Genomic DNA, 24741 nt, shown 5'->3' with positions numbered 1-24741 from the left:
TACAAGATTTGAACTATGGTGATGTGAACTCTGCTAACAAGAAAGATTGATTCAGCAAGGCTGACATTTTCCATTTTGCAAACTAATACAAACGCCTTTCGCTAATATACTAACAAAATACATAGTGTTTACATCCCGGGCATTACTTCGCATTTTTTTCGTGGGCGAACATCTACTACTCATTCCTCTGTATGCTCTCCATGTTTTCCTCCACATTCTTTACCTTCCCTCATGGGGTTAATATAAACTAGTTGAATATAGTCAAATATAAGACTAATATAGCTGGATGGATTCCAGAACGAATAAACAAGTCAGCAAGATCATGACTGCAGAACGACGTAAAAAAGTCAGCAAAGCTTGTGACTACTGCAAGAAGCGGAAGTATAAGTGTAGTGGTCGGTCTCCTTGTGATCTTTGTTCAAAGAAGAAGATTGAATGCATGTTCTCCATAGTAGATAGACGTACAACCAAAGGAATTAAAAAGAATATTAATAGCTCCATCGAGTATGAACAACTGTCTTCATACTCTAGTGGAGATTCCAATATGGGAAAGTCTCCAGCTGTTTCACTCAACCGTCCTAGACTTGAAGAATCATCCGAATCTCTGGTTACTCATATGAGTGTCATTCAAGCACGAGGATCCAATCAGCGAAGTACTTCTCGTATCAAACCTATATATACTCCTAAGAGCTTACAACCATTGCTACAGTTTCCGTTGGAAGATGAAGTACAAGATATACACCAAGATGAAAATGATAGCAACAAAGAAGATATGTATGAAACTATACATAAAGAACAGGCCAATCATAATTCTAATTCTATTATTAACAGTATGAGAAATACCAAAAGTCGCAATAACAATTTCTATTCTGTGACACAGTCAAATGAAGAATCACCAGCAAGCAATATCAATATTCAGAATTCAAATTCTCCAAAACTGAATCAACCATTAGAACATATAAGACCATCACATCCAGAAAACCCAGCACCTGCTACAGGACTTTCAAATAACTATGGAAAGAGCTCTCGTCTTCTCTTTGATTCTGCTGGAAATCTCAGATATATTGGAGAGAGTAGTCCTCTTTCACTCCTTTTTGAATGCAGAAATATATTTCTGAGCATAGTTGGTGAATGTGAGTTTACTCAAGATCCCCAAGGAACTAATATTATTGATGAACCAGCAAAAATCCATAATCGAATACCAGTTCAACTTCCCAAGAGAGACCATTGCAATGTTTTGGTCAAATTCTTTGAGATTAATGTCAATTCTACATGGTACGTTTTTAATATGAAATATTTTAAAGAATTCATAGTCGATTATATTTATGATAATCCAATACGAGCTCGTGCGCAGAAGTTAGCCTTACTACATTTAGTCTTGGCATTGGGACTTCTCTATGCTGAAACTTCCAATAGTTTCCTAGTGGAAGATCTCCAGGCACTGCAGATAAATTCCCTTTCATTCTTTGAAAGTGGGTGCAGTTTAATGAAAAGTGTTATAGATGATGGGAAACTTTGGCTCTCTGAGGCCTATATCTTGGTTTATTTTTATTATCAATCTACTTCTAAAAGAAGTACTTCATGGATCATGCTTGGTACTGCAATTAGGAATGCTCAAGCACTTGGTCTTCACAGGAAATTTATTAACGAATCATTTCGGGATCGTCAATATATAATGCATCGTCGAAAACTATGGAGAAGTTTATACGTATGTGATAGGATTTCTTCCATCTTACTAGGAAGACCACTTCTAATTGGAGATTATGATTGGGATGATTTTGGTAATGATGATTTAGTAGAATACGAAGATAAAATCAATCACGATAAAAATATTTATTGTCTTATTGAAATTGCAAAGGTGTGTAAGATTAATGGGAAAATTGTTCATGACTTTTACTTGGATGGAATAATAGATCCTGCAAGAGCAGAGAAATTAGCAATTGAATTGAAAATGTGGTCTATCAACCTTCCTAAAGAACTTCAGCTTGATAGAATTCTCCTTAATCCCGAGAGTAACGAAGTATTTCAAGACAAAGAAAATGTACTTAATGAAGATCGATTTTCCGATCGTGCCATCAGCCTGGATAATTTTGCTCTTTTATTGGTTCATTTACTGCAATTATATGGTATCATGTTATTGGGAAAGCCTTTCTTTATGTACATTGCATTCAAGCGTAATAGCAGGGAGAATGGTACTGGTGGGAGTTCACGTCGAAGAATTAAGCATGAAACCACAATGGTCAATTTTTGTAAAGCAAGTGTGAAATCGTCAGTCCTTACTATTCAACTCATACATTTATATATAGAAAAACATCCACAAAGAATTGAACTGTATGTGACAGTAAATTGCTGTTTCATGGCTGCATTGATTCTTGGACTTCTGATTTTGCATCGGAAAACTGATATCACTTTTAAGGATGAATATAATATTGTACTTCTTATGGAGACATTGAATACGGCAAAGACTATTTTAATGTTTTATGGTCCTATCAATGCAACACTGAAGAGATTTCATCAAATCGTTAGCAAAATGCAGAGATCCTTGGAAGCAGCTTTTGGACGAATAGAAAACAATATTTCATCGCTGACTGTATCACCTCCAATTGAAAGTAATATACGCCCACAAGGGGCTAATCCATTGTATAATTTACCAGCCATTCAACAAGGGCGTCCATTACAACCTATAGAATCAAACCAAAGAACAATCATCCACTCACAAGAGAATCCTGCTACTATTATTCAACCTAATATAACCATGGGCAATGAAAGTCAAATTCCTGGAAATAATCGTGTCAATGGACAAACCATTAATTATAATGTCAATGGTAACAATAGTCCTGCTGATATGACCCTCAGTACCACTAATGTCAATAATAATGAACTAGCTAATGATTTCTTTAATAATACCAATAGGGGAATGTCCCTTCCTCAAACTCCATTTTCCAATACAGACTTGAAGTCGTTTATGAATTTTCAACAATTCTTTGTTCCTTCATTGGTGGGTGTCACAACTAGTTCAAATGATGACTTCTCTACTCAGTCTTCAGGTTCACCTACTAGTGAAGCTCTTGATGTATTTATGTATAACGTAGGTACCAATGACATCTTGTTTGATGGGAATATATAGTTGTTACAACATGTATATAGAATGGAACATTACATAATCGTATTGTGTGAGTTTTGCAACCACGTAGACAGTAGACAATATGTATTAATACACTCTCGGCTAATGTTACTGCTAAAAAAAAAGATTGCACCATACACACACTGCATAGATTTTCGGAAAATCTTGTGGAAGGTAAACTCTTTTTCCCCCACGTATTAAAAATAAGACTACCTAATTCGGAAAGTACCCCGTCCCCGTATTTTCATTTTTTTTCAGTCCCCTCCGCCAAACAGTACAGATCAGGCAAACAATTATTACTGTGGTTCTTTCCCCCACTATGTAATATAAAATTTTCAGCTATAAAAGTCTCATGTTTTAGCCAGTTCGTTGTTATAATAATGTTTACAATATTATTAATTTGATCAATTCATTTCGTAAAGTGTTTATTGTAAATATTTAATTATTATTAAGATGTCAAAGACTGTATTTGTTTCTGGTGCCAATGGGTTCATTGCTTCTCATACTGTGGGTTTATTATTAGATCAAGGTTATACTGTTATTGGTTCAGTTAGAAGTGAAGCTAAAGGTGCTTCTTTCAAGAAAGCTTTAAAAACTGATAAATTCTCTTATGTTGTTATCCCTAACATTGCTGATGTTGGTGCTTTCGATAATGTATTGAAGGAAAATCCTCAAATTTCTGCTTTCTTACATATTGCTTCTCCATTCCGTTTTAATGTTGAAAGTCCAGAAAATGATATTTTAATTCCTGCAATTGAAGGTACTAGAAATGTATTGAATTCCATTAAGAAGTATGCTCCTCAAATAACTAGAGTTGTTATTACTTCTTCTGATTGTGCTGCAAGAGAAAATGATGATAGAGATCCAAGCATTGTTCTTGATGAAAGTGTTTGGAGTAAAGCTACATTTGAAAGTTCAAAACATGACTTGGTTCCTGCTTATCTTGGATCTAAGCCTTTGGCTGAAAAATTGGCCTGGGACTTTGTTAAAAATGAAAAGCCAAACTTCAAATTAGTCACTGTTTTACCAAGTTACACATTTGGTCCTCAATTAACTGATGAATTAGTTTCTCCAGACTTGAACAATTCTTCTAAAGTCATTGAATCTATTCTTCAACTGACTCCAGAATCAGTGTTACATAATCACACTGGTAGTTGGATCGATGTTAGAGATGCTGCAAAGGCTCATATTGTTGCTTTACAAAGCGATGAAGCCGTTAATCAGAGATTAATTTTATCCTCAAGTAGATTTACTTCTCAAACTATTACTGATATCATTATCAAAGACTTCCCACAATATAAGGGTAAGATTTTTGAAGGTGTTCCAGGTGCTGATGTTGAAGAAGTAAAGACTTTCCAAACATTGAATTACTCAAAAACCAACAATATCTTAGGATTTAAATTTATTCCTATAAAGAAAACAGTTGATGACAGTGTTTCTCAATTATTGAGAGTTAGAGGTGCTTGAATGGGTCGAAATAATAAAATAGACAGGTATATATTAATAAAAGTTAACCAAAATGAAATAAATAACGCGATACAATCGAAGAATAAGACTCGTAGACAGACAAATACAGACTTCAGCTCTTGACATATTTTCCAAAGTTATCACCTAATTCTGCTCTTAATAACATTCTTTTAACCAGAACTCCATAGCGATACCCATTCAAAGTACCTTTACTTCCAAGTACTCTATGACAAGGAACTATTATTGCAAGTTTATTGGAACCAATGCAATTTCCAATGGCTCGACTCGACAGGGCCAGCTTATTCAAATCTTTAGCAACAGTTGAGTAGTTTGTTACTTCGCCAAAGGGAACATTATCAACAAGATGAGTCCAAACTTTTCTTTGGAGTTGTGTTCCAAATATGAACTTATACTTGATTTTAGATTTTGAAGATGGACTATCACTCATCAACCCTTTAAATAACTCAATATTCTTAACTAATAAAGACCTACTCTTATCAGAAAGAATTTTTGAAGAAGCAGAACTAAATGAATTCAATCGATAACCTTTTATGCTTCTGAAATCTTTCATCATAAGCTGAACTAAAGAAGCTTGAGAAGTGCCTAAAGACGCGTATAATAAAATGCCTTCGCCATCCAAAACGAGAAGACTAAGATATTTATCCCCGTCAACGATAGTATAGAACAAGTTAGTGCTTGACATACTTAAATAATAATATATGTATTAATGAAATTATATACAACTACGAAGATTTTATAATTTGAAGTGTCTAATTAGTTATTCAAATTAAAAGGTTTGTCGCACGGAAAAATTATTTGCAACACTTACGATCGGTGCTATCATTTGATTCAATAGATTCAGTGAAAGTAAAAATGAACTTGCCGAATAAAGCACCTAAAATACAAGAAATAATAATATACCCGTTATAGTACATGAATAACAACATTATGAGATAAGATAAACCCCATTCAACCATAAAAATTCCAGATCTAATTAAATGTTGGAATGGAGTAGCAGTAATGTCATTTGGATTTTTGCGAAATAACCACAGTTGAGTGACTGCGAAAATAATTGGATTCTGAGAACCATAAGATTGATGAGGAACATTGAGAGCGTCTTTGGCACAGTCATCAGATGAACTACCTTCGGTGTTATCATCACTAATAATAGATCTTCTTTGAGCATTTTGTTTAGCAAATGCTCTGTCTAATTCACGAGCAAATCTGTTAAGCCATTGTGCAGCAACTACTAAGAGGAATACACCAATACAAGATCCAGCAAACATCCCCTTTGATCTGACATGCCATGATCTGGCAATGAAACATGTATCAACAGTGTACCAATTCCACAACATGGAAATTTTACAAGAAGGTTTAGGACTCGAAGAGCTTCCACCCATACCTCCACCCATACTCATACCTCCCATACTCATTTTTGAAACAATATCTGACATTCTTTTTCTTTTTGTTTATAACAATTTCTTCTCTTTCTTTTTTGGATTGAAGTCCATAAAGATTCAAACTTTACAGTCCAATAGCTTCATATTTATATGCTAAACCCAATGAATAGTGAAGTGATTAAGAGCACTTTTTTTATCTAGTTTTAGATGAGCAAATTAAGTAATATATTAAAGTTTTTTCTTGGTGCTAAAAAACCCTATAGCAGTCGCTTTAGCCGTGAGACCACTTTATTAAATAAAAAAATGAACCAATAAATAAAAAAAGAGTTTGAACGCTATATATAATATTAAAACAAGATATTATGTCGTGCTTTCTGGATCTAATTTATATGCTCTGAATTGAAAACATTTTGCAAGAGTGAGCACTTTAATGTGGAACCAAGTTTAAATTCTATGCTAATTACATGTTACTCTGGATATAAACAAGAATGATTTTCCTACTAGCAGTTCATTATTCTGAACATAATTGCACCGATCTAGTAGTTCTACTCTTGCATTGACATTTTGTTCTATTTTAAATAAGTTATTTTTAAACTTTGTTAACTCATCTTCCTCACAAGAACATTGAGATTCAACTGAAGATTGTTTCGAAGGTGAAACTGTATTATATGAATGTAACTGATGTGATAAATGAGAATCTGATTGTGATATGGACTGTTGTGGTATCAATATTGATGTGGGATCGGGCGATATATCTAGTAAATTTAGGTTATAACTTGCAATTTTGTAACCAACCAAGCTATTGCACTCTTTACAAAATAAATTATGTATGAGAAGATTATGATTCAACCGAGATAAGTTTGAATCTGGAGTAATATTAGTTATGCAGTCCTCTGAATTATAGGATATTACAACTGGATTGGAGCAACAGTTGCATATAATGAGCTTTCTTAAGGATTCATTATTCGCTTTACTTTTATAATCAATGGTTCCCGAATTACGATCGGTTCTCATTTTAGTAACAGTATAATGCTGATCATAATAATATGGTATGAGAAGTTCCATATTATATTTGCTTTCCAAAGATAAAATTTATCGAATATGTCAAAATTCGTAAATATAGCTTACCTTTATACTGTCAAGCTATTTACAAAAAGCGCAAAATTCTACTGTTTCATGTGGAGAATTCGGGTATACAAGTATCTTTGCGCTATTTCAAAGATCATATGTATAAGTCATTATTATAATAATTGCCGATATTTTCTTGCCGTTCACTTGTTTCTTGCTTTTTGCAAGAAAAATGTTACAGATGAATAGTTCGTAAATTTTCTGCAACACAAAAATCCAGGCACGAAAAGTTCGTAAATCGCAAAACAGTACATAAAATATCAAATTTCAAAACGAATCACTAAAAACGCGAACACTGGGGGCTATTTTCAGAACTGGCTCAGCTGCAGCTAAACTGTATCTAGTCCTTAAAAGGAATTACTAATCTTCTTATTCTTAAGAATAGATATCTACCCACTAAAGAGACTTCTATTTCCTGAAGGATCACATTTTACGAAAGAATAATACGAAATCTCCTGGTTGTTTCTGGTATTTTCTGAGAAATCCCATTAGCAGCTTAAGTCCTTTTTTTGGACGTATCAAAAATTAAGTTTTAAATGAGCTGCAATCACAAGTAGCAAGATAAACTAGGTTGTTTTGGAAGTGAATTCTCTTTACAAATCCCTTGTACGTAAAAGTTCTTCATGAGAAGATTTATACTTCAACTAGCTAATTGAAAGCTCAGTATCTCTTGATTTTACTTTATCCATCAATATTATCTATCGATATTTTTCAACTCTGGCTCTACAAGAAAATTCTCTTCCTCTTTTGGAAGGATAGCTCAATTTTTCTTGATTATTAGAGATTGCAAATATAGTTCAGTAATTGATCATTGATATGAGTATTTGCTGGATTTTATGTAACCGGTCTTTCAAAAATTATTTTTTATTATCCCTAACCCCTTAGCAACCGTTACTTATATGGCATAGTCTTAATTACAAATTGATGCCAATGATACAGATAAACGGGTTGTGCTTCCCGCAATCAGTAGAGAACAATTTTTTTGATTTCATGAACTCATCGCTTATTTTGATTATTATTTCGCCATCTCCTTCTGTTTTTATACGCCATATCTGCCAGTAGTACGTCCCTACTACACAATCAGCATTATGTTCTCTATCCTAACTTGAAGAGATAAGCATCATGCTTTCTTTACGGAAGTATTACATAAGCTTCTCCATGTCGAGATAGAAACGTGATCTATCACGTGGAGCAATGTTATCATATCACGTGAATAAAGTTTAGTAATCTCTTCTTAAATATAGTTGATTGGATATCTTTTTTATAATGTATCTTCTACTCCTCTAGCCATTAAGAAGAATGACTGTGAATGAGAAGGTTGTAGTATTAACTACTGAACATTTAAAGCACTTAAATGAAAAGTTGCAAGATTTGCAACCTCAAGAAATTATCAGATGGGCATATTTAACATTTCCAAACTTATATCAAACTACAGCTTTTGGATTGACTGGATTAGCTACCATCGATATGATCTCGAAACTTAAATCAACAGAAGAATCCAACCACATAATAGATCTTATCTTTATAGATACGTTACATCATTTCCCTCAAACATATGATTTAGTTAAAAATATAGAAAGCAAATATCATCCAAAACTTCATACTTTCAAACCTTTGAATGTTGAGAATGAGAATGAATTTGCTGAAAAATACGGAGATCAGTTATGGGAAACCAACGACGAATATTACGACTTTTTAGTTAAAGTCGAACCATCTCAAAGAGCATACAAGGAGTTAAATGTAGTAGCAGTACTAACCGGTAGAAGAAAATCTCAAGGTGGAGCTCGTGGTGACTTACCTGTTATTGAAATTGAAGAATCCAGTGGAACTATAAAGATAAATCCATTAGTGAATTGGTCGTTTGGTCAAGTTAAACAATATATTGATGAAAACAATGTCCCTTACAATGAATTATTGAATTTGGGCTACAAATCCATAGGCGATTGGCATTCGACTGCTCCGGTAACGGAGGGAGAAGACGAGAGAAGTGGTAGATGGAAAGGAAAAGCTAAGACGGAATGTGGGATCCATCAGACGAGTAGTTTCACCCATTATTTGCAAGCGGTTAACAAGAATTCTATTTCTCAATAGAGTAAGGTAAGTAGAGTTAATAGATATTAAGAACGAGAAATTCCGCGTTTTTACCGGTGCGGAATGCGGTTCCTAAATAGGAAGCGGGGATTCGCAGCTTATCGATAATATTTTTAGACATTTATAGTCTACACAATCTATGATTTTAATTATAATTATATACTATAACCATCATCAGACGTAATGTTACAAGAATTAGGATCAACTTTATTTCAGTTTGTGTCTGTTCATGCAACAGAAGCCCATCTTATTGTCGTAGGTTTAATAATTGCATATTATCTAGTGATTTATCCATTTATTTTATCACCATTACGAGATGTTCCGGGACCTTATCTTCATAGAATAAGCCGATTTTCAGCATTGAATAATCAAAGAACGATGACTTGGGTAAGGAAAGTTGACGATTTACATAAAAAGTATGGAAATGTCGTACTTTTATCACCAATCGAAGTGAGTGTTAACGGAGAATATAAATATCTCCATGACTTATATACAAAGAATCTTCCCAAATCCAAATTTTATGAAAACTTCAGAAATCATGGATTCAAAGATAATATATTTGCCAGTTTGGAGAATGATAGGCATATCAAATATAAGAAGATTGTTTCGAATATTTATAGTAAATCATCTATTTTTTCCAAATCGAACACTGCAAGATTAAACATCGTTGAAAAGATTACAAATTTAGTAAAGGCGGTATACAAATCATCAGTAGATGCAACAGAACCAGATTATATCAATGCAAGATCTGAACGCAATATTCACGGAAAGGGTTATAAGAATAGTGATTGGTTTAACAAATCTGGTAGAGAAAAGAACTTAGGCATTGACGTTTATTCACTCTTTGGATCTTTAGCATGCGATGTAGTGTCAGGATTTGAATTAGGAATTGAAAATGGGACAGATTTAATATCACGACCAGAAGAAAGACATATATTAGTGAGCCATAGAGAAGTTGCTAGTATGGTTTTTTGGACAACTCTAATGCCAAGATTCTGGGATTGGGTTGCAGGCAAGCGTATTCTTAAAGCAATGGAAACTATAACTAGATGGCAATTAAATTTATATTATAATGCCGAAACTAATAGTCCAAAAGTCATAGAAGGTCAAAATCTTACTACCTTGCAGACATTAAACAAGGCTGGCTTAAAGGGGGAATATGCTTATTCGTTCTTAACTGATAATATCTTTGCTGGTCATGAAACAACCGCGATATTCCTTACCTATTTATGCTACGAGATCTCAAGACCAATAAATTCTTTTATGCAAGTCAAGTTGAAAGAAGAATTAAAAAGTACTTTCGGTACCCCACCTAATAGGCAAACTATTATTGATGATTTTGAAACAGTTGATACTCTTCCATATTTGAATGCCCTTATTAATGAAGTTGGTAGAGTTCACACACCAATACCTGGAGCAGAACCTAGATTAGTTGATAAACCATATTTAGTAACTGCAGGCAATGGTAAGAATATAACCATTCCAAAAGGTACGATAATTTCTAGTCAACCATTTTCTATGCATAGATTAGAAAACGTTTTCCCTGATCCAAACAGATTCATTCCGGAAAGATGGTTAAAGTATGAAGATGAAAGTGAATCACAGTTTAATCAACGTATAATGAAGCAACTGAAATTTTCCATGCCATTCGGTAAAGGGATCAGAATGTGTTTGGGAATGAATATTGCTCTAATTGAAATGAAATTAGCTGTAGCCAATTTATATTGGAAATTAAGTAGTCAAATTGATAATGATTGGTGTGACATTACTCAATATGATAGTGAATCGGCTAATAAGGTTATTGCTAATGTGATTGAAACCGGTTTTGATTTTGTAGGTAATAATCAGACTGATGAAGAGAAAATGGTGATGTACGATCTGTATACCACCAGACCTTATAATGATGAATGTTGGTTAAGATGGATTGATGATTCTGATTCTGATTCTGATTTACATACATAGTTATTTAAAATAAAATAAAATAAAATAAAATAAAATAAAATAAAAACTTCTCGAAATAAAACCGGTCAAAAAATAGTTTAAACCGACCCCTCCGTAATTAATTCGCCGCACTTTCTTTTGTGCCTGATTAGTTCTTGCTAAAAAGTCACCCGCTATTTTAGATTTAAAGGCACAATCTTAAACTACAAGATAACGTTACTATACTTTATCAAACTATACGACATCTTCTACTATATAAAGTAGGAGGGCAAAGAAATTATTGCATTTCAAAATTTATATTTTGATTCTTATAACCTTCAACAATTGCATATTTCATTGAATATCAAAGTTACAAATCATTACTGCTCATCCCCCTCGTGTACTGTAGTAGATATTTCATTATTATTATAGATTGTTAAACATGCTTCCATTTGCAATTCCCTATCCTCCAGAACAAGCAATTGGATTCTGGGGTGTTCCAACGTCAACCATTGATTGGTGTGAAGAGAATTATGTTGTTTCAGATTATATTGCTGAAGCATTGAATACTGTCACTAATTCAATTTTTATTGCATTAGCTACTTTTGCTATATATCACGCTTATCGAAATCATTTAGAACCAAGATTTCTATTTACAGGATTTGGATTCTTATTGGTAGGAATTGGTTCATGGTTATTCCATATGACATTAATGTATCACTTTCAATTATTAGATGAATTACCAATGATTTATGCTACATGTATCCCATTTTGGTCAGTATTTAGTGAATTCAAAACTAAGACTCAATCAATTTTAGTAGCTATTGGAATCTTTTCAGCAGCTAATTTATTAACTGTCATATATTTGCATTTCAGAGACCCCACCATACATCAGGCCGCATATGCGTTATTAAATGCGGGAATAATTCTTAAATCGTTATCATTAACCAGTAAACACGTTCATGATAAAGTAGCTAAAGTTCAATTATACAGAACAATGACGATTGGAATTTGTATATTTTTATTAGGATATTTCTTATGGAATCTTGATATACATTTCTGTACTTTTGTTAGAGGTAAAAGAAGAGATTGGGGAATTCCTTATGGATTTGTATTAGAAGGTCATGGTTGGTGGCATATATTTACAGGTACTGGAGTTTATTACTATTTAGTATATCAAGAATATCTTAGATGCTTTTTACAAGGTACAGATGAATTTTTTACGTTTAAATGGGTATGGGGTTTACCAGTAGTATTTTGTACTGATTCGCATGGTTTAAAACGCTTCAAAGCAATCAGAGCATTAGCCGAAATAGATGCAACAGTTGAAGCAGAAAAGAGAAGCCAACAAATTTTGGAAAAAAAGCAACAATAGATGCATACATATTTATTAGGGTCTAATTGTTTATTTATATATTTTAGTTTAGTTTAGTTTAGTTAGTTAGCGTATAGAGATAGGACACTTCAAAAACAATCAATCAATCTTATTAGTGTATAATTTAGCGCGGCAAAAAAAAGTTGCGATTTGGTTGCAAATTATTTTAAAGTTTATGAATATTACCTAAAAAAGTATTAACTCTATCTATAAGTTGAGAATTTCACTAACTAGCTTGTTATTTTGAAGTCCTTGTTCATCAACTAAAATTCTTAATTTTTCAATTGCTTCGTCACTAGTGAATTTATTAGTTCCATCAGCTTCATTATAACAAGAATTCTTCCATTGTTTTAAAACATCCTTTAATTTCTTAAGTCCATCATTAATTTCTTGTTCATTACATTTAGTTCTTTTATTTTGAATAAATTTATCATTTTCTGAAAGATTAGTATCTTGTAATTCTGAAGCTTTCCTCTTAGCCATATTAATAATCTTAGTAGGAAATTTTACAAGTTCAGCTACATGAATACCAAAAGATTTATCTGAAATCCCAGGTTCAACCTTATACATTAAAGTTATATCATCATCATTTTCTGAATCTTTCTCAACATGAGCTACAACATGTAAATTATCAACATTTGAATACTTTGAAGCTAATTGAGTTAATTCATGGAAATGAGTAGCAAATAATGTAAAACAGTTCTTGTTGGTTATCAAATGTTCCAGAATTGACCATGCTAATCCAAACCCATCATAAGTTGATGTACCTCTTCCCAACTCATCAATAATGATAAGGGAATTATGAGTGGCTGTTGCTAAAATAGACGAAGTTTCTAACATTTCAATCATAAATGTTGATAATCCTTTCAATTGTGAATCACCTGCACCAACTCTTGATAAAATAGCATCAAAAATTGGAATTTCTGCTGGTTCTTCATCGTCCGAGACAGGAATGAAACTACCAATTTGACTCATTAATGCAATGACTCCTACTTGTCTAATATATGTACTCTTACCACCCATATTAGGACCGGTAATTATAGCAAATGACTTATCTTCATTGGAGAATTTGACATCATTTGCAATGAAACTAACATCATCTTGAACTTCAACAACTGGATGACGTGCATCTCTTAATTGAATTTTTCTATTTTTAAATTCAGGAGAATCTATAGAACCACTTAATGGATGTAACTTAGGTTTAATAAATGTGATTGGAGCTGTGATAGCAACATTAGCAAAACTAGTCAAAACATCCAAATGGGATATACTTAATGTAAGAGAGGTAAATACTTGTTGATAAGTTAATGTGATAGCAAGTATTTCCTTAATTAATTCTCGTTGTTTACGATTATATTCAGTAGAAGCATCGGAATATTGCTTTGATAAAGCAGCTAATTTCTTGGTTGTAAAATAGACCCCTGCTTTAACGACCTGTAATTCATTATATCTATTATTAGTGTTCCTTAATACAGTGGAATCAATTCTTGTGACTCTAAAACACCAACCATGTTGAATATGTTTCTCCAATTTTAATTTCTTATCCAATTCCATATTTAAATCATCACCAACTTCAATATGTTGTTGTTTAATCTCTTCAAGAGCCAGTTGTAATTTATTATCAATTTCAACTAATGAATCATCAAATTCAGGTTTGATATTAAAATCTGTATTTAATAAATCAAATGATGAAGAAGCTTCTAAGGGAGATAAATCAATAGTTGTTTCAATCAATTCTTGGAATTTTAATAATAATTCATAATCTCGTTGAATAGGTTGTAACCAATATTTCTCAACTAATGAATTTCCTTCGGCTTCTGTTTTAAGTGTCTCTATTAATGTAGGTAAGACAAGGATTAATTGATATAATCTAACCACATCTTCTAATTTTTTATTTTCATTTCCTACACTTTTACCAACACCAACTGAAATCTTTTTAAGAAGACGTTTAATATCAGGTACTTGAGATGCAAATTCTTGAGATAAGAAAACTCGAAGGTTAGTGTTGGAAATCAAGTAACTAACTAAATCCTGTCTTTCTTCAATCATGGATAAGTTTGTAAGGGGTTGCTTCAACCATTGAGATAATAACCGAGAACCAGCAACGGTTTTACATTTATTTAACAATTCAAAAATTGATCCAATAGTAGATGATTTTGAATTTGGAGAAGCAGATGTAGTAGATGATGAAGACGAAGAAATTGGGAAAATATTAAGAGCCTTCATAGTTGAGGAATCTAATTTCATAAATGAAGTAAGATTATATTGATCAATAGTGAAATTATATTCATTATCACCCAAAAGATCCAAATATACAATTAAAGCATTACAACATGATAATGAGATTTGAAAATCTATTGAATTAATACCTTTTGAAGCAAGAATAAGTTCAATTTTTATTTCTTCATCCTTTTTATCAACATTATCATTAATGACAATTTTAGATAAATCTTGTTCTATATCTTTAGTGTTAAAAACAGATGACTTTGTTGATGAAATGACAAGATTTCCAATTTTATCAATAACTTGAAATAATTTGATTGTATCTGAATTTTCTTGTTCAGGAGAATAATTAGAAGGTAAAACCACCTCTTTAACTCCAAGTTGTAATAATAAACTTTCTAAATTCGAGAAAAGATCATTATCTTCAAATTCAGAGAGTTGGATAGTTGAATTCAGAGTATCAATTAATGCAACTCCTACTTTCTTCATACTATTGCCAACTGAAGTATACCTAATAGCTGCAATTATTGGATTTGAACAATCTTGAAACATTGATTCGAGATTAACTCCATATTCATTAGATAAATTAACTAAATTTCCGGCAGTGGCAGTACAAATTAATTCAAAGGATTTATTATAAATCTCTAACTTTAAATGTTTATCAATAAGAACAAACTTTAATACATTATTAAGAAAGACTTGTGAAGCAATTGTGACATATTTATTTTTACGAGATTGACTATACTTAATTACTGATTGAGTTTTATAAATATTATCAGCAATTAAATCTGCATCATCATCCAATGCCGTAAAGTAATCTTTATTATTATCTACTATTCTAATAGTAGAATTATCTTTAGTAGGTAATTTTGAGAATTTGGTATAGAACAGTCTTTCATCGGCATTATCCGAGAACTTTAAGTCTGGTCTGGTACTTGACATTCTGTCCAAATGTATGTAGAGCTAGTTGCTATTAGCTATAACTATTTACAAGATGTGGAGATGCTTATATAACAAAAACATACGCGTTAAAGTGAAAGTCAAAGTGTGCGCGCGTTAATTTTTCACTTCTGCTTATGTTAGTAGTGTACTATGCTCAGTAATTTACTATAGAGTTTTCATTTGTATGACAAAATCTTAACATACAGATAACCACTATGTAAAATCTTGGCATTAGTAAGTTTAACTACAAGACAGTTGCAGCCATTTAAATTTAAATGACAATCAAACATCATCGTGATGAACTATCAAGGAAAACAAACTGTGTTTTCAAAAATAAAAAGTAAAATATTCACCTCCACTCTGATTTCGTTGCACATCGTTTCGTCATTGTTCTCGATTTTTCTGATTTTTCTGTTCGAGCCATGCCCCTCATTTCAAATCATCGCTCAATTCAACTTATGAAGTACAACTACACATAAATAAAACTTAATTTAAAATGTACATTTTTAAACACTAGACTATATAGTTACTTGACAACATAATCAATTGAATCGATTGCATCTATCAATCAATCAATCAATTAATAAACCCAGCTATTAATCATTTTTTGTTTGACTGATTAGTAGTTGTACTTGTTGTCTTGGTAATCAAATGGAGGTTGTTGATCTGGACTCCATTGATCTTGTTGACCGTAGTGAGAGTCGTAGTTTTCTTGAACAGATCTTTGAGCTTGAGCTCTGGCTTGATCTCTGTCTAAGTAGTCTAAACCTTTAGTTTCAACCAACTTGTCAACTTCACCACCAGCAATACCAGCTAATAATTCTTTAGCAAAAGCGTGGGAGACTGGCTTACCTTCAGATCTTTGACGGTTTTCAAAGATTCTAGCAGCTTCAAAAGAAGCAGCACCAGCGATTAATTCATGGGAGAATTTACCTTCGTGTTGATCACCATAAACTTGTTGATGGGAAGATTCACCAAATCCGAACATTTCTATTTATTATTTTTGTTAAAGATATTGATTAATTGGAAATTAGTCAATTGAATAAATAAATAAAAGAAGAAAAGAATAAAATTGAAATTTATAAATAAGTGAAATTTTAGGGATTATTTATACCTGATTCAGTTTCAGAATGACGTTGAGGGCACGATTGTTGGAGAACATTCTTGATCGCTAAATTCTGAAAAATTATGTACAAAATTCAAATTTCGGAATCGTGGCAAAATTTGAAATTCATAGTTTACATTATCAGCGACAATAGAAAGTATAATGTGAGAAAGTTTAATGTACGTCAATAGAACCGTAAGAGTTACACTAAAAGCAATTAAGGCTGAACTACTATTTACCGGCACAGTTTGAATGATGATCATTCAATATTAAAAAAAGGGGTAATACAAGTATGGTAGAGGTATTGTGTTTTACATCAATTGTAATTTTCAGGGCATTAAAGTACACTAAAGTACGAACGAGCTGTATTACTGGATAAATGGTTAATATTAATATGAAATTTCCATTTAAAGTAATAAAACAAAGTAGTGCGCTTAATCAATTGAGCATGTTTCACAATTGTCTCACTATTCTTTCACAGACGACTCGTGCCACTTGTTTGGACAACAAATACATACTGTAGTAGAATGACCATAATTTTCAGCCTCTGGACGTAGTTTTGAGTTAAAGCCATATCTTCTTCTAATCTTCAGACCAAAAAGCCTTGGAATTATTATACTGCATAGTCTTAGATTTCTATATTAATCTATGACATGCTGTTGTTTTAGGTAAGTTTTGTGCCATATTTTTATGTCCACTTTTTCGTGATCTGGGTAGGCAGTGCCAAAATTTTAACTCTACCTATATTATGGCGGTCTATAATTAGAAACATCCGTTACCATTAAATGATACTCAGATGAAACAAATCTCATTCGCAATCATAAAACAATATTAATAGATACTATTTTAGGAGTTGCAGGACATTTAAGATTCATGTAATATTGTAGAAACATGTCAAAGCTTGGCGTGGCTTTGTTTTTGAAAAATTGATGCGAATAAGTTGCAAACTATATATACATAAACTACCAATGAATCTCTAAGTTTGAAGTAGTATATTTCTTATTCCTAAAAATACTCAGCGCTCTAATGGGGAAGAGAATTTCAAACTTGTACAGTAATATAATTTTACTTGAGTTTTTGTATGACATTCTTTCTTTTAATACACTATGTCACTAATATTGCTGCAATTTCATTTGCTTCTAAGTGAGTCTAAACCCCGTTGAGGACATAGTTAACACGATGCTAAGTATATATTGCAATCAATAATCTTGCAAGTTCAATAATTAACCTTTTCTTCGGACCGACTTTATCCAAGTCCAAATCTGAGCTCAATGTCTGTAATCGTCATTAAATCCGACTTGCGGGTAAATTTTTGCTTTATATATGAAGATTCGAATAGTATTACTCTTCTACTTAATTGATTTAATCAGTTCAATCAGTTCAATCACTATAATGGAGTACATAGAAAGAGCTTTAGGTTACTTATTCTTCAACTTCAAAGTTGGAGATTCGGGAATTTTGACGAAGACTCTTAAATTTTCAACTTCAAATCCTCAATTTAAAGTAACTTCTAGTTCTTTTTCTGATAATGGCTATCTTCCTCTTGAATCAGCTCAGGTAGGAGTTGGAGGAAAGAATTTATCTCCGCCTTTGACTATCGAGTTCATTGGCGAAAGAGATCCTCAAATCAAATCACTTGTTTTGGTTTGTCATGATGTGGATGTTCCTATTTGGTTCGCAGTTACTCATGTAATAGTCTACAATATTCCAGTAGATGGTGATAAGCCAATTGAATTTGAATTCGGAGCTTTCAATGGCGAAAGAGCAAAGTCAACCGATAAAGATTCTTACATTGTTGGAAAAGGGACAACTGGTGAGAGATCCTTTATTGGTCCTAGACCAATTTTGGGACATGGAGATCATAGATATGTATTTCAAGTAATTGCAATTAATGATATTGCTACAAATTTACTAAATGAATTGAGCTCCGATGAAGTCAATCCAACTAAATTAACTGAAATCCTTAAAGATAATGCAATTTCTTATGCTACAATCACTGGATTATATAAACGTGATTAAAATGATATGTAGATCTATAGCTATTTAAATAATGTAAGCTCGTATATTTTTTGTGCGAACCAATTTATGGGGAAGCAAACAAAGGGAGCACAAAATGAAAAACTCTTAATTTGAAAATGAGTCTTCAACTAAAGGCGGGACAACATTGTCATTCCCTTCGTTGAACAAATCGGTAACACATAGTGTTGGATGGAGTAGTGTCTATTCTACTTCTATATAAGAAAAGTGAAGAATGTTGTCTAATTTTAGAGAGTACCACAGAAGGTATACTGCATACTTAGGATCTCAGAATACTCAGGAGGACGATGAAGATGATGAAGTCGAAGAAGAAGAAGAAGATGATAGGGATGAAGGAGAAGATGATAATGAAAATGATAATGTAGAAAGAAATGGAGTCAGACAAAATGATAATACTATACTTTTAAATGATAATAAATCTCGACCAGGTAACAAACGAGCTAGATATTCACGACCTTGTGATGGATGTTCCTTAAAGAAAGTTAAATGTTCTGGTACATCTCCTTGTACTAGATGTATAAATAATGGAATTCCTTGTACAAATAATCGAATTAGAAAGAAATGTGGTCCCAAGCCGAACAAATTCAAATCAACAAATAATTCAAATTCAAATTCATCATCACGACAATCTTCAACATCATCACAATTCTCAAAGAAACCTAAAACCAATCTATATTCCCAACCTCAATTATGTTCTTCTTGCGATAAAGAAATGCGTATTTCACTTCTGTTAATTGTTCCTAGTCTTCAGATATATCAAACATGGTTTTATGGAGTTTGGCCCGTTATATCCGTACCTCAATTAATTTCAAATCTCACATCAGTAGATTTTGGCTTTGAATTATCTCAAGAAACATCGGTTTCATATGCTTTGTGTTTAGCTGTTTCAGCAGCAGTATCTCGTCAAATGACTTTCTTATCAGAAAAATCAAGTCTTCCTCAAGTTCCAGTTAATATTGATTTTGAATCAGTTGCTAAAGAGGCTATAAGAATAAGAGATCTTTATGATCATCGTTTAAATCCTAATTGTGAAACATTATTAACATCTTTCTTCTTATACGTCTATTACATTAATATTAAAGATGCCACCGCAACAGCCATAATTTATTTACGAGAGGCTATTTCAATGGCTCAAATTTTAAAATTACATGATGCTAAAACATACATGAGGAAACCGGTTGCTGAAGCACATAGATTGAAGAAGATCTTTTATCTTTTACTTATCACCGAAAGATTTATGTGTATTGAAGATAATGTTCCAGTAATTCTTGATGCATGTGTTCCTTATCCATCTTTGGAAGAAGAAGAATACCCAGAATTATTAAGTGGATTTATCGAATTGGTACATATTTTCTCCATTCCAAATCGTGATTTCTTCGAAAAGATGCTTGAGTTTAACGATGATGGTGGTTCTGGAAATCTGAGTGATAATTACAAAATGTTACATTCTTTCTTACACGATGCATCTCATTCTATGTCTGAACTGCAAATTATTGAAGTAGATAGTAAGCTAAGAAACATTTCTTTAACTCATCTAGCTTCTGATATTCAAAAGGCAAATATTTTATTGTCCAAGAGTTGGATGAGATCATTAACTTGGCATATTGCTCAAAAACGTGGAGTATTAAAGAGAAACTTTAATGATAATGATAGTTGTTTAAGTTTTAATTATCCTGCTACCATAGCCAACGATTTTTTGAAATCAATTTGTGGAATTCCTATATATGCATTTGAATCCAATGGACCCGGAGTTGTTGTGAAATTATTAGAAATAGCTAGTGGATTGGCAGATTCTATCCAAGATTTAAGTTCAATAAAGTCTTCAGATGATCTCCAACCTTGCTATAATGCATTATCTTCAATCTTTTCCCTAATATGTAAATTTAAAACTGATACAATTTTACCCGTTAAACTATATCAAAATATCGAGAGAATGGTTCTTTCCAGAAGTTTATCTACAGCTAGTACTACGGCTAAGTTAACACCGATACCGATATTAAATGTTAGTTCATCTATATTAGATCCTCTGCCTCCAGGTAATGAATATTCGTTATGGGAAATAAGACAATCTCGTGATCGTACGGTTTCCCCATATAATCACAATAATAATCATTTTACTAATAATATGATTAATAATAATTCAAGTCCTTATAGTAACAAAAATATGTTTAAATTTTCACCAGATACATCTATAATAAAACCTCCAATCTTATTTCATCAAGATATTCTTGCACTTGTGGATCAAACTCCAACCGATTTTGTTACCTATCAATTTTCGAATACACCCCCAGTTATAGAAGAATTAGATAAAACCGATTAGATTGTAAATTTTATATATTCTATATAGTATTATAATGAAGTTATGTTTTATTTGTTATGTTATGTTATGTTCCCTTGAGTATGTAATTGGTTGCGAGGAAAAACTTTCACACCCAAAAAAAAAGTAAGTGAGTGAAGATGAACCACAAAATAGCAATAACCATTTTCCCAATCGGGATAGATCATAAACAAATATAGAATTTCAATTTAACTATAGAGCTCGATTTAGAATACACGAAGACATTAAGTAAAGATGATAATTATCGATGAAGTAGAATTATAACAATCATTGATAATTTTGGATAATCTAAAGAACAAGTAATTGTTCATAAATTTTATTTATTATACTAATTATAGTTTTTAATTTTACATATGTCGAGCACTAATATAAGTAATGAATATGAACCTCTTGAAATCATAGGTAAAGGATCATTTGGTACTGTTAGGAAAGTACGACAGAAAAGTGATGGGCAAATTCTTGTTCGAAAGGAAATTGAATATACTTCAATGAATGTTCATGAAAGAAATCAATTAATTTCAGAATTAAGAATTCTTCGAGAATTAAATCATCCAAATATAGTTAAATACTATCGTCATGATCATATAATAGATCACAAAACAATTCATATATATATGGAATATTGTGATGGAGGAGATTTAGCTCAAATCATTACAAATTTCAAAAAGAATAAAGAAAAAGTTCCTGAAGAATTTATTTGGCAAGTTTTAGTTCAAACATTATTAGCATTATATCGTTGTCATTATGGTGTAGAAGCATCAAAAGTTAATTTATTTGCTGGAAATGATGATAGAGAACCAACAATTGATTCAGAAACAGTTATAATCCATCGAGATATAAAACCAGATAATATATTCTTATTGAATTCAGGAAAATCAATAAAGTTAGGTGATTTTGGTTTAGCAAAAATGTTAACATCAAATAATGATTTTGCTAAAACTTATGTAGGAACTCCATATTATATGTCACCAGAAGTATTAATGGATAATCCTTATTCTCCTGTATGTGATATATGGTCATTAGGATGTGTTCTATTTGAATTATGTACTTTACAACCACCATTTCATGCAAAGACTCATCTTCAATTACAATCAAAAATTAAAAAAGGTATAGTGCCTGAACTTCCAAGTCATTATTCATCTCAAATTAGAAGTATAATTAAAGATTGTATAACAGTCAATCCTGATACAAGACCTTCATGTCATGATTTATTAGGAACTTTATCAATTAAATTCTTAAGAAAGGAAATGGAACTAATAGAATTCAATTCAAATTTAAAAGAATTCCAAAATCAATTAGCTAAAAAGAATGAAGAATTAAAGAATAAAGAATTATACTTAAACAATATCGAAAGGAAATTATTACTTAGTAGAGAGGAACAACATCAAGAATATTCAAATATGGAAAAGAAATTCATACTTCAAAAGAAGCAATTTGAACAAGAAATGATTGAAGATTTTGAAATGAAGAAAAGGGCTATGGACCTTGAAGCTAAAGAAGTAAGGTTAGGTTATCAAAGAGAATTTAAAATGGTTGTAGAGCTGGAAGTTCAACAACGTTTGAAAGAGCTCATTTCAAAACAAAGTGATGTGTATCGCATAAAGTCAGATCCCAGCATTTCAGGACCACAACTGCCATCCCTTTCTGCTCAAAGGTTAAATTATGAACAACAAAGATTACGAGGTCCCAGAGATCTTCTAGAAGAACAACAACAACTACAACAACAGCAACAACTGCAACAGCAACAGCAGCACCAACAACAACAAATGAAAAGAATTCCTCTCAGATCACGAAGTAATGAAGATTATGATATAAATCACAATACAGGTCAATTTAATAAAGCTGCGCCCCAGCATACTTCAAGATTTCCAGCATCGAGCCCAAAGAAAAGGATAACTGATGAATTGGAAAGATTAAGTTTAGAGAAAAGGAATACACCAGAATTCGAAGAAGTTTATTTACGTAAAAATGGTCGTCATTAGCATAAATTTTTATTTTTAAAAATTCTAAAATATTGTAAATACTATTTAATGAATTAGGACTTTATATTTAATCGCTCCATTTAGCACCTGTAATTTCTTCATAAGCTTCAACATATTTCTTTTTGGTTTCAATCACAATTTCTTCATCCATCGATATACCATCCTTACCAGCATAACCCTTTGAAGTTAACCAATCTCTTAAATATTGTTTGTCATATGAATCTTGTGATGCACCTAATTCATACTTAGAAGCACTCCAGAATCTGGATGAATCAGGAGTCAATACTTCATCAACAAGAACTAAATTGTCTTTTTCATCTAAACCAAATTCAAATTTGGTATCAGCAATAATAATTCCCTTAGTTTTAGCAAATTCTTTAGCTTTTGAATAAAGTTCTACTGCTTTAACAGCTAATTTATCACATAATTCTTTACCAACAATTTCTGCAGCTTGTTCAGGTGATATATTTTCATCATGTTCACCTTGTTCAGCTTTAGTAGATGGAGTGAAAATTGGGGTAGCAAATTCTTGTGATTCCTTTAATCCTTCTTCAACTTTCAAACCATGAACAGTTCCACTTTTTTTGTATTCTTTCCAAGCCGATCCTGTGATATAACCTCTAACAATAACTTCAAGTGGTATTAATTTTAATTTTCTAACTAATAATGATCTTCCTGATAATTGAGATTTATATTTTGGTTCTGATAATTCCTTTGGTAATTTAGCAAATAAATTTTCATCATTACTTTCAGATAATATTAAATGGTTTGGAATGGAACTAGATAAGAATTCAAACCAGAATTCAGATAATTTAGTTAAAATTTTACCTTTAGATGGTACACCATTTTCCATAATAACATCATAAGCTGATATTCTATCAGTAGCGACAAAAAGTAAGGTATTTTCATCGACTTGATAGATATCTCTAACCTTACCTCTGGCTATCAATGGCAAAATACCATCTAAGTTAGTTGTGTGTAATGACATGTTTGTTGTTTTATGATAAGTCCAGCTAGTAAAGAAATATGTTTCTAGAATTTATAAGTTTATATTGTTGCATCATCATCGCAAAATAGAATAATTAGAGGACCATTAAGTTTTTGACTCTGATTTTAATCACCAGCCAGTATGCAGGAATTTATCATTAATACTATCTAGACCAGTTCTATATAAGGACATTGTTTAACAAGTACATCCATCATCATTCCATGATACAGTTAGTAATCACAACATATGACAAAGTAGCTATTTATTGCTTAAATGGAACATATATAGCTTTGACTATTTCATACTATAATGAAGAAATATCAATTGATATTTAAAGAATCCTTAACAAAACATATTAATATCATGTTTTACTCCACTCCCGAATCTAGCTATTATAAATTAATAGCTCAAGGTATATTATTATGTAACTGTGCTTTATAATAATACATTTTATGTATGTGGGGATTCTTAGAATTAGTGAAGAGTCCAAAGTATTTGCAGCCATTCAATCTTTTTTTGGTACACGATGTCGGCTCGGAGGCAAATGATTCCATCTTACCGATTACCGGTTGACCATACTATGTTAGAGACATTGTCACTTTCTTTCCCACTTATATAATG

General features: G+C 32.0%; 14 protein-coding genes across 14 annotated transcripts; 8 read left to right on the top strand and 6 right to left on the bottom strand. All coding sequences in view use genetic code 12, as the record gives it.

The window, feature by feature from the left end:
- Positions 1 to 286: 286 nt before the first annotated feature.
- ZCF25 (Zcf25p) lies at positions 287 to 3127 on the top strand (the record flags this gene model as incomplete). Its single annotated transcript, XM_064885446.1, has 5 exons — positions 287 to 530; positions 591 to 774; positions 964 to 2012; positions 2055 to 2609; positions 2886 to 3127. The coding sequence occupies 5 exons, from the start codon at positions 287 to 289 to the stop codon at positions 3125 to 3127; spliced, it is 2274 nt and encodes a 757-aa protein (XP_064738165.1).
- Positions 3128 to 3426: 299 nt separating this feature from the next.
- RJT21DRAFT_29145 (SDR family oxidoreductase) lies at positions 3427 to 4997 on the top strand. The gene has a single exon (XM_064884068.1). The coding sequence runs from the start codon at positions 3578 to 3580 to the stop codon at positions 4589 to 4591; it is 1014 nt and encodes a 337-aa protein (XP_064738164.1). The 5' UTR covers positions 3427 to 3577; the 3' UTR covers positions 4592 to 4997.
- RJT21DRAFT_119850 (methylated-DNA--protein-cysteine methyltransferase) lies at positions 4615 to 5330 on the bottom strand. The gene has a single exon (XM_064881548.1). It carries the CDS (start codon positions 5292 to 5294, stop codon positions 4704 to 4706), a length of 591 nt encoding a protein of 196 aa, XP_064738163.1. The 5' UTR covers positions 5295 to 5330; the 3' UTR covers positions 4615 to 4703.
- Positions 4998 to 6246, bottom strand: RJT21DRAFT_29144 (copper transporter family protein). Its single transcript, XM_064884067.1, has one exon. The coding sequence runs from the start codon at positions 6043 to 6045 to the stop codon at positions 5404 to 5406; it is 642 nt and encodes a 213-aa protein (XP_064738162.1). The 5' UTR covers positions 6046 to 6246; the 3' UTR covers positions 4998 to 5403.
- A 201-nt stretch (positions 6247 to 6447) lies between these two features.
- On the bottom strand, positions 6448 to 7056 carry RJT21DRAFT_113562 (uncharacterized protein; the record flags this gene model as incomplete). The annotated part of the gene is made up of 1 exon (XM_064880178.1): positions 6448 to 7056. The coding sequence occupies one exon, from the start codon at positions 7054 to 7056 to the stop codon at positions 6448 to 6450; it is 609 nt and encodes a 202-aa protein (XP_064738161.1).
- A 1362-nt stretch (positions 7057 to 8418) lies between these two features.
- On the top strand, positions 8419 to 9210 carry MET16 (phosphoadenylyl-sulfate reductase (thioredoxin); the record flags this gene model as incomplete). The annotated part of the gene is made up of 1 exon (XM_064885531.1): positions 8419 to 9210. One exon carries the CDS (start codon positions 8419 to 8421, stop codon positions 9208 to 9210), a length of 792 nt encoding a protein of 263 aa, XP_064738160.1.
- Positions 9211 to 9301: 91 nt separating this feature from the next.
- On the top strand, positions 9302 to 11332 carry RJT21DRAFT_29141 (uncharacterized protein). Its single transcript, XM_064884066.1, has one exon. It carries the CDS (start codon positions 9394 to 9396, stop codon positions 11170 to 11172), a length of 1779 nt encoding a protein of 592 aa, XP_064738159.1. The 5' UTR covers positions 9302 to 9393; the 3' UTR covers positions 11173 to 11332.
- A 1-nt stretch (position 11333) lies between these two features.
- Positions 11334 to 12691, top strand: YDC1 (alkaline dihydroceramidase). The gene has a single exon (XM_064884065.1). The coding sequence runs from the start codon at positions 11573 to 11575 to the stop codon at positions 12503 to 12505; it is 933 nt and encodes a 310-aa protein (XP_064738158.1). The 5' UTR covers positions 11334 to 11572; the 3' UTR covers positions 12506 to 12691.
- A 1-nt stretch (position 12692) lies between these two features.
- MSH2 (mismatch repair ATPase) lies at positions 12693 to 15746 on the bottom strand. Its single transcript, XM_064884064.1, has one exon. The coding sequence runs from the start codon at positions 15668 to 15670 to the stop codon at positions 12713 to 12715; it is 2958 nt and encodes a 985-aa protein (XP_064738157.1). The 5' UTR covers positions 15671 to 15746; the 3' UTR covers positions 12693 to 12712.
- Positions 15747 to 16289: 543 nt separating this feature from the next.
- Positions 16290 to 16658, bottom strand: RJT21DRAFT_85393 (uncharacterized protein; the record flags this gene model as incomplete). The annotated part of the gene is made up of 1 exon (XM_064885439.1): positions 16290 to 16658. One exon carries the CDS (start codon positions 16656 to 16658, stop codon positions 16290 to 16292), a length of 369 nt encoding a protein of 122 aa, XP_064738156.1.
- A 1509-nt stretch (positions 16659 to 18167) lies between these two features.
- Positions 18168 to 18794, top strand: RJT21DRAFT_871 (YbhB/YbcL family Raf kinase inhibitor-like protein; the record flags this gene model as incomplete). Its single annotated transcript, XM_064885513.1, has 1 exon — positions 18168 to 18794. The coding sequence occupies one exon, from the start codon at positions 18168 to 18170 to the stop codon at positions 18792 to 18794; it is 627 nt and encodes a 208-aa protein (XP_064738155.1).
- Positions 18795 to 19242: 448 nt separating this feature from the next.
- On the top strand, positions 19243 to 20751 carry RJT21DRAFT_78855 (putative sucrose utilization protein SUC1; the record flags this gene model as incomplete). The annotated part of the gene is made up of 1 exon (XM_064885223.1): positions 19243 to 20751. A coding segment is annotated over one exon (1509 nt), but the record flags the coding sequence as incomplete, so codon positions are not given.
- Positions 20752 to 21402: 651 nt separating this feature from the next.
- Positions 21403 to 23186, top strand: KIN3 (serine/threonine protein kinase). The gene has a single exon (XM_064881547.1). The coding sequence runs from the start codon at positions 21504 to 21506 to the stop codon at positions 23130 to 23132; it is 1629 nt and encodes a 542-aa protein (XP_064738153.1). The 5' UTR covers positions 21403 to 21503; the 3' UTR covers positions 23133 to 23186.
- On the bottom strand, positions 23187 to 24249 carry ADE1 (phosphoribosylaminoimidazolesuccinocarboxamide synthase). Its single transcript, XM_064881546.1, has one exon. The coding sequence runs from the start codon at positions 24118 to 24120 to the stop codon at positions 23200 to 23202; it is 921 nt and encodes a 306-aa protein (XP_064738152.1). The 5' UTR covers positions 24121 to 24249; the 3' UTR covers positions 23187 to 23199.
- Positions 24250 to 24741: the final 492 nt, after the last annotated feature.

Source organism: Scheffersomyces amazonensis (genome assembly GCF_036850825.1).
Source record: "Scheffersomyces amazonensis strain UFMG-HMD-26.3 chromosome Unknown RJT21scaffold_3, whole genome shotgun sequence".
NCBI classification, from domain to species: Eukaryota; Fungi; Ascomycota; class Pichiomycetes; order Serinales; family Debaryomycetaceae; genus Scheffersomyces; species Scheffersomyces amazonensis.
The sequence above is the reverse complement of the archived record's forward strand: the minus strand, read 5'-3'. Positions and strand labels throughout refer to the sequence as shown.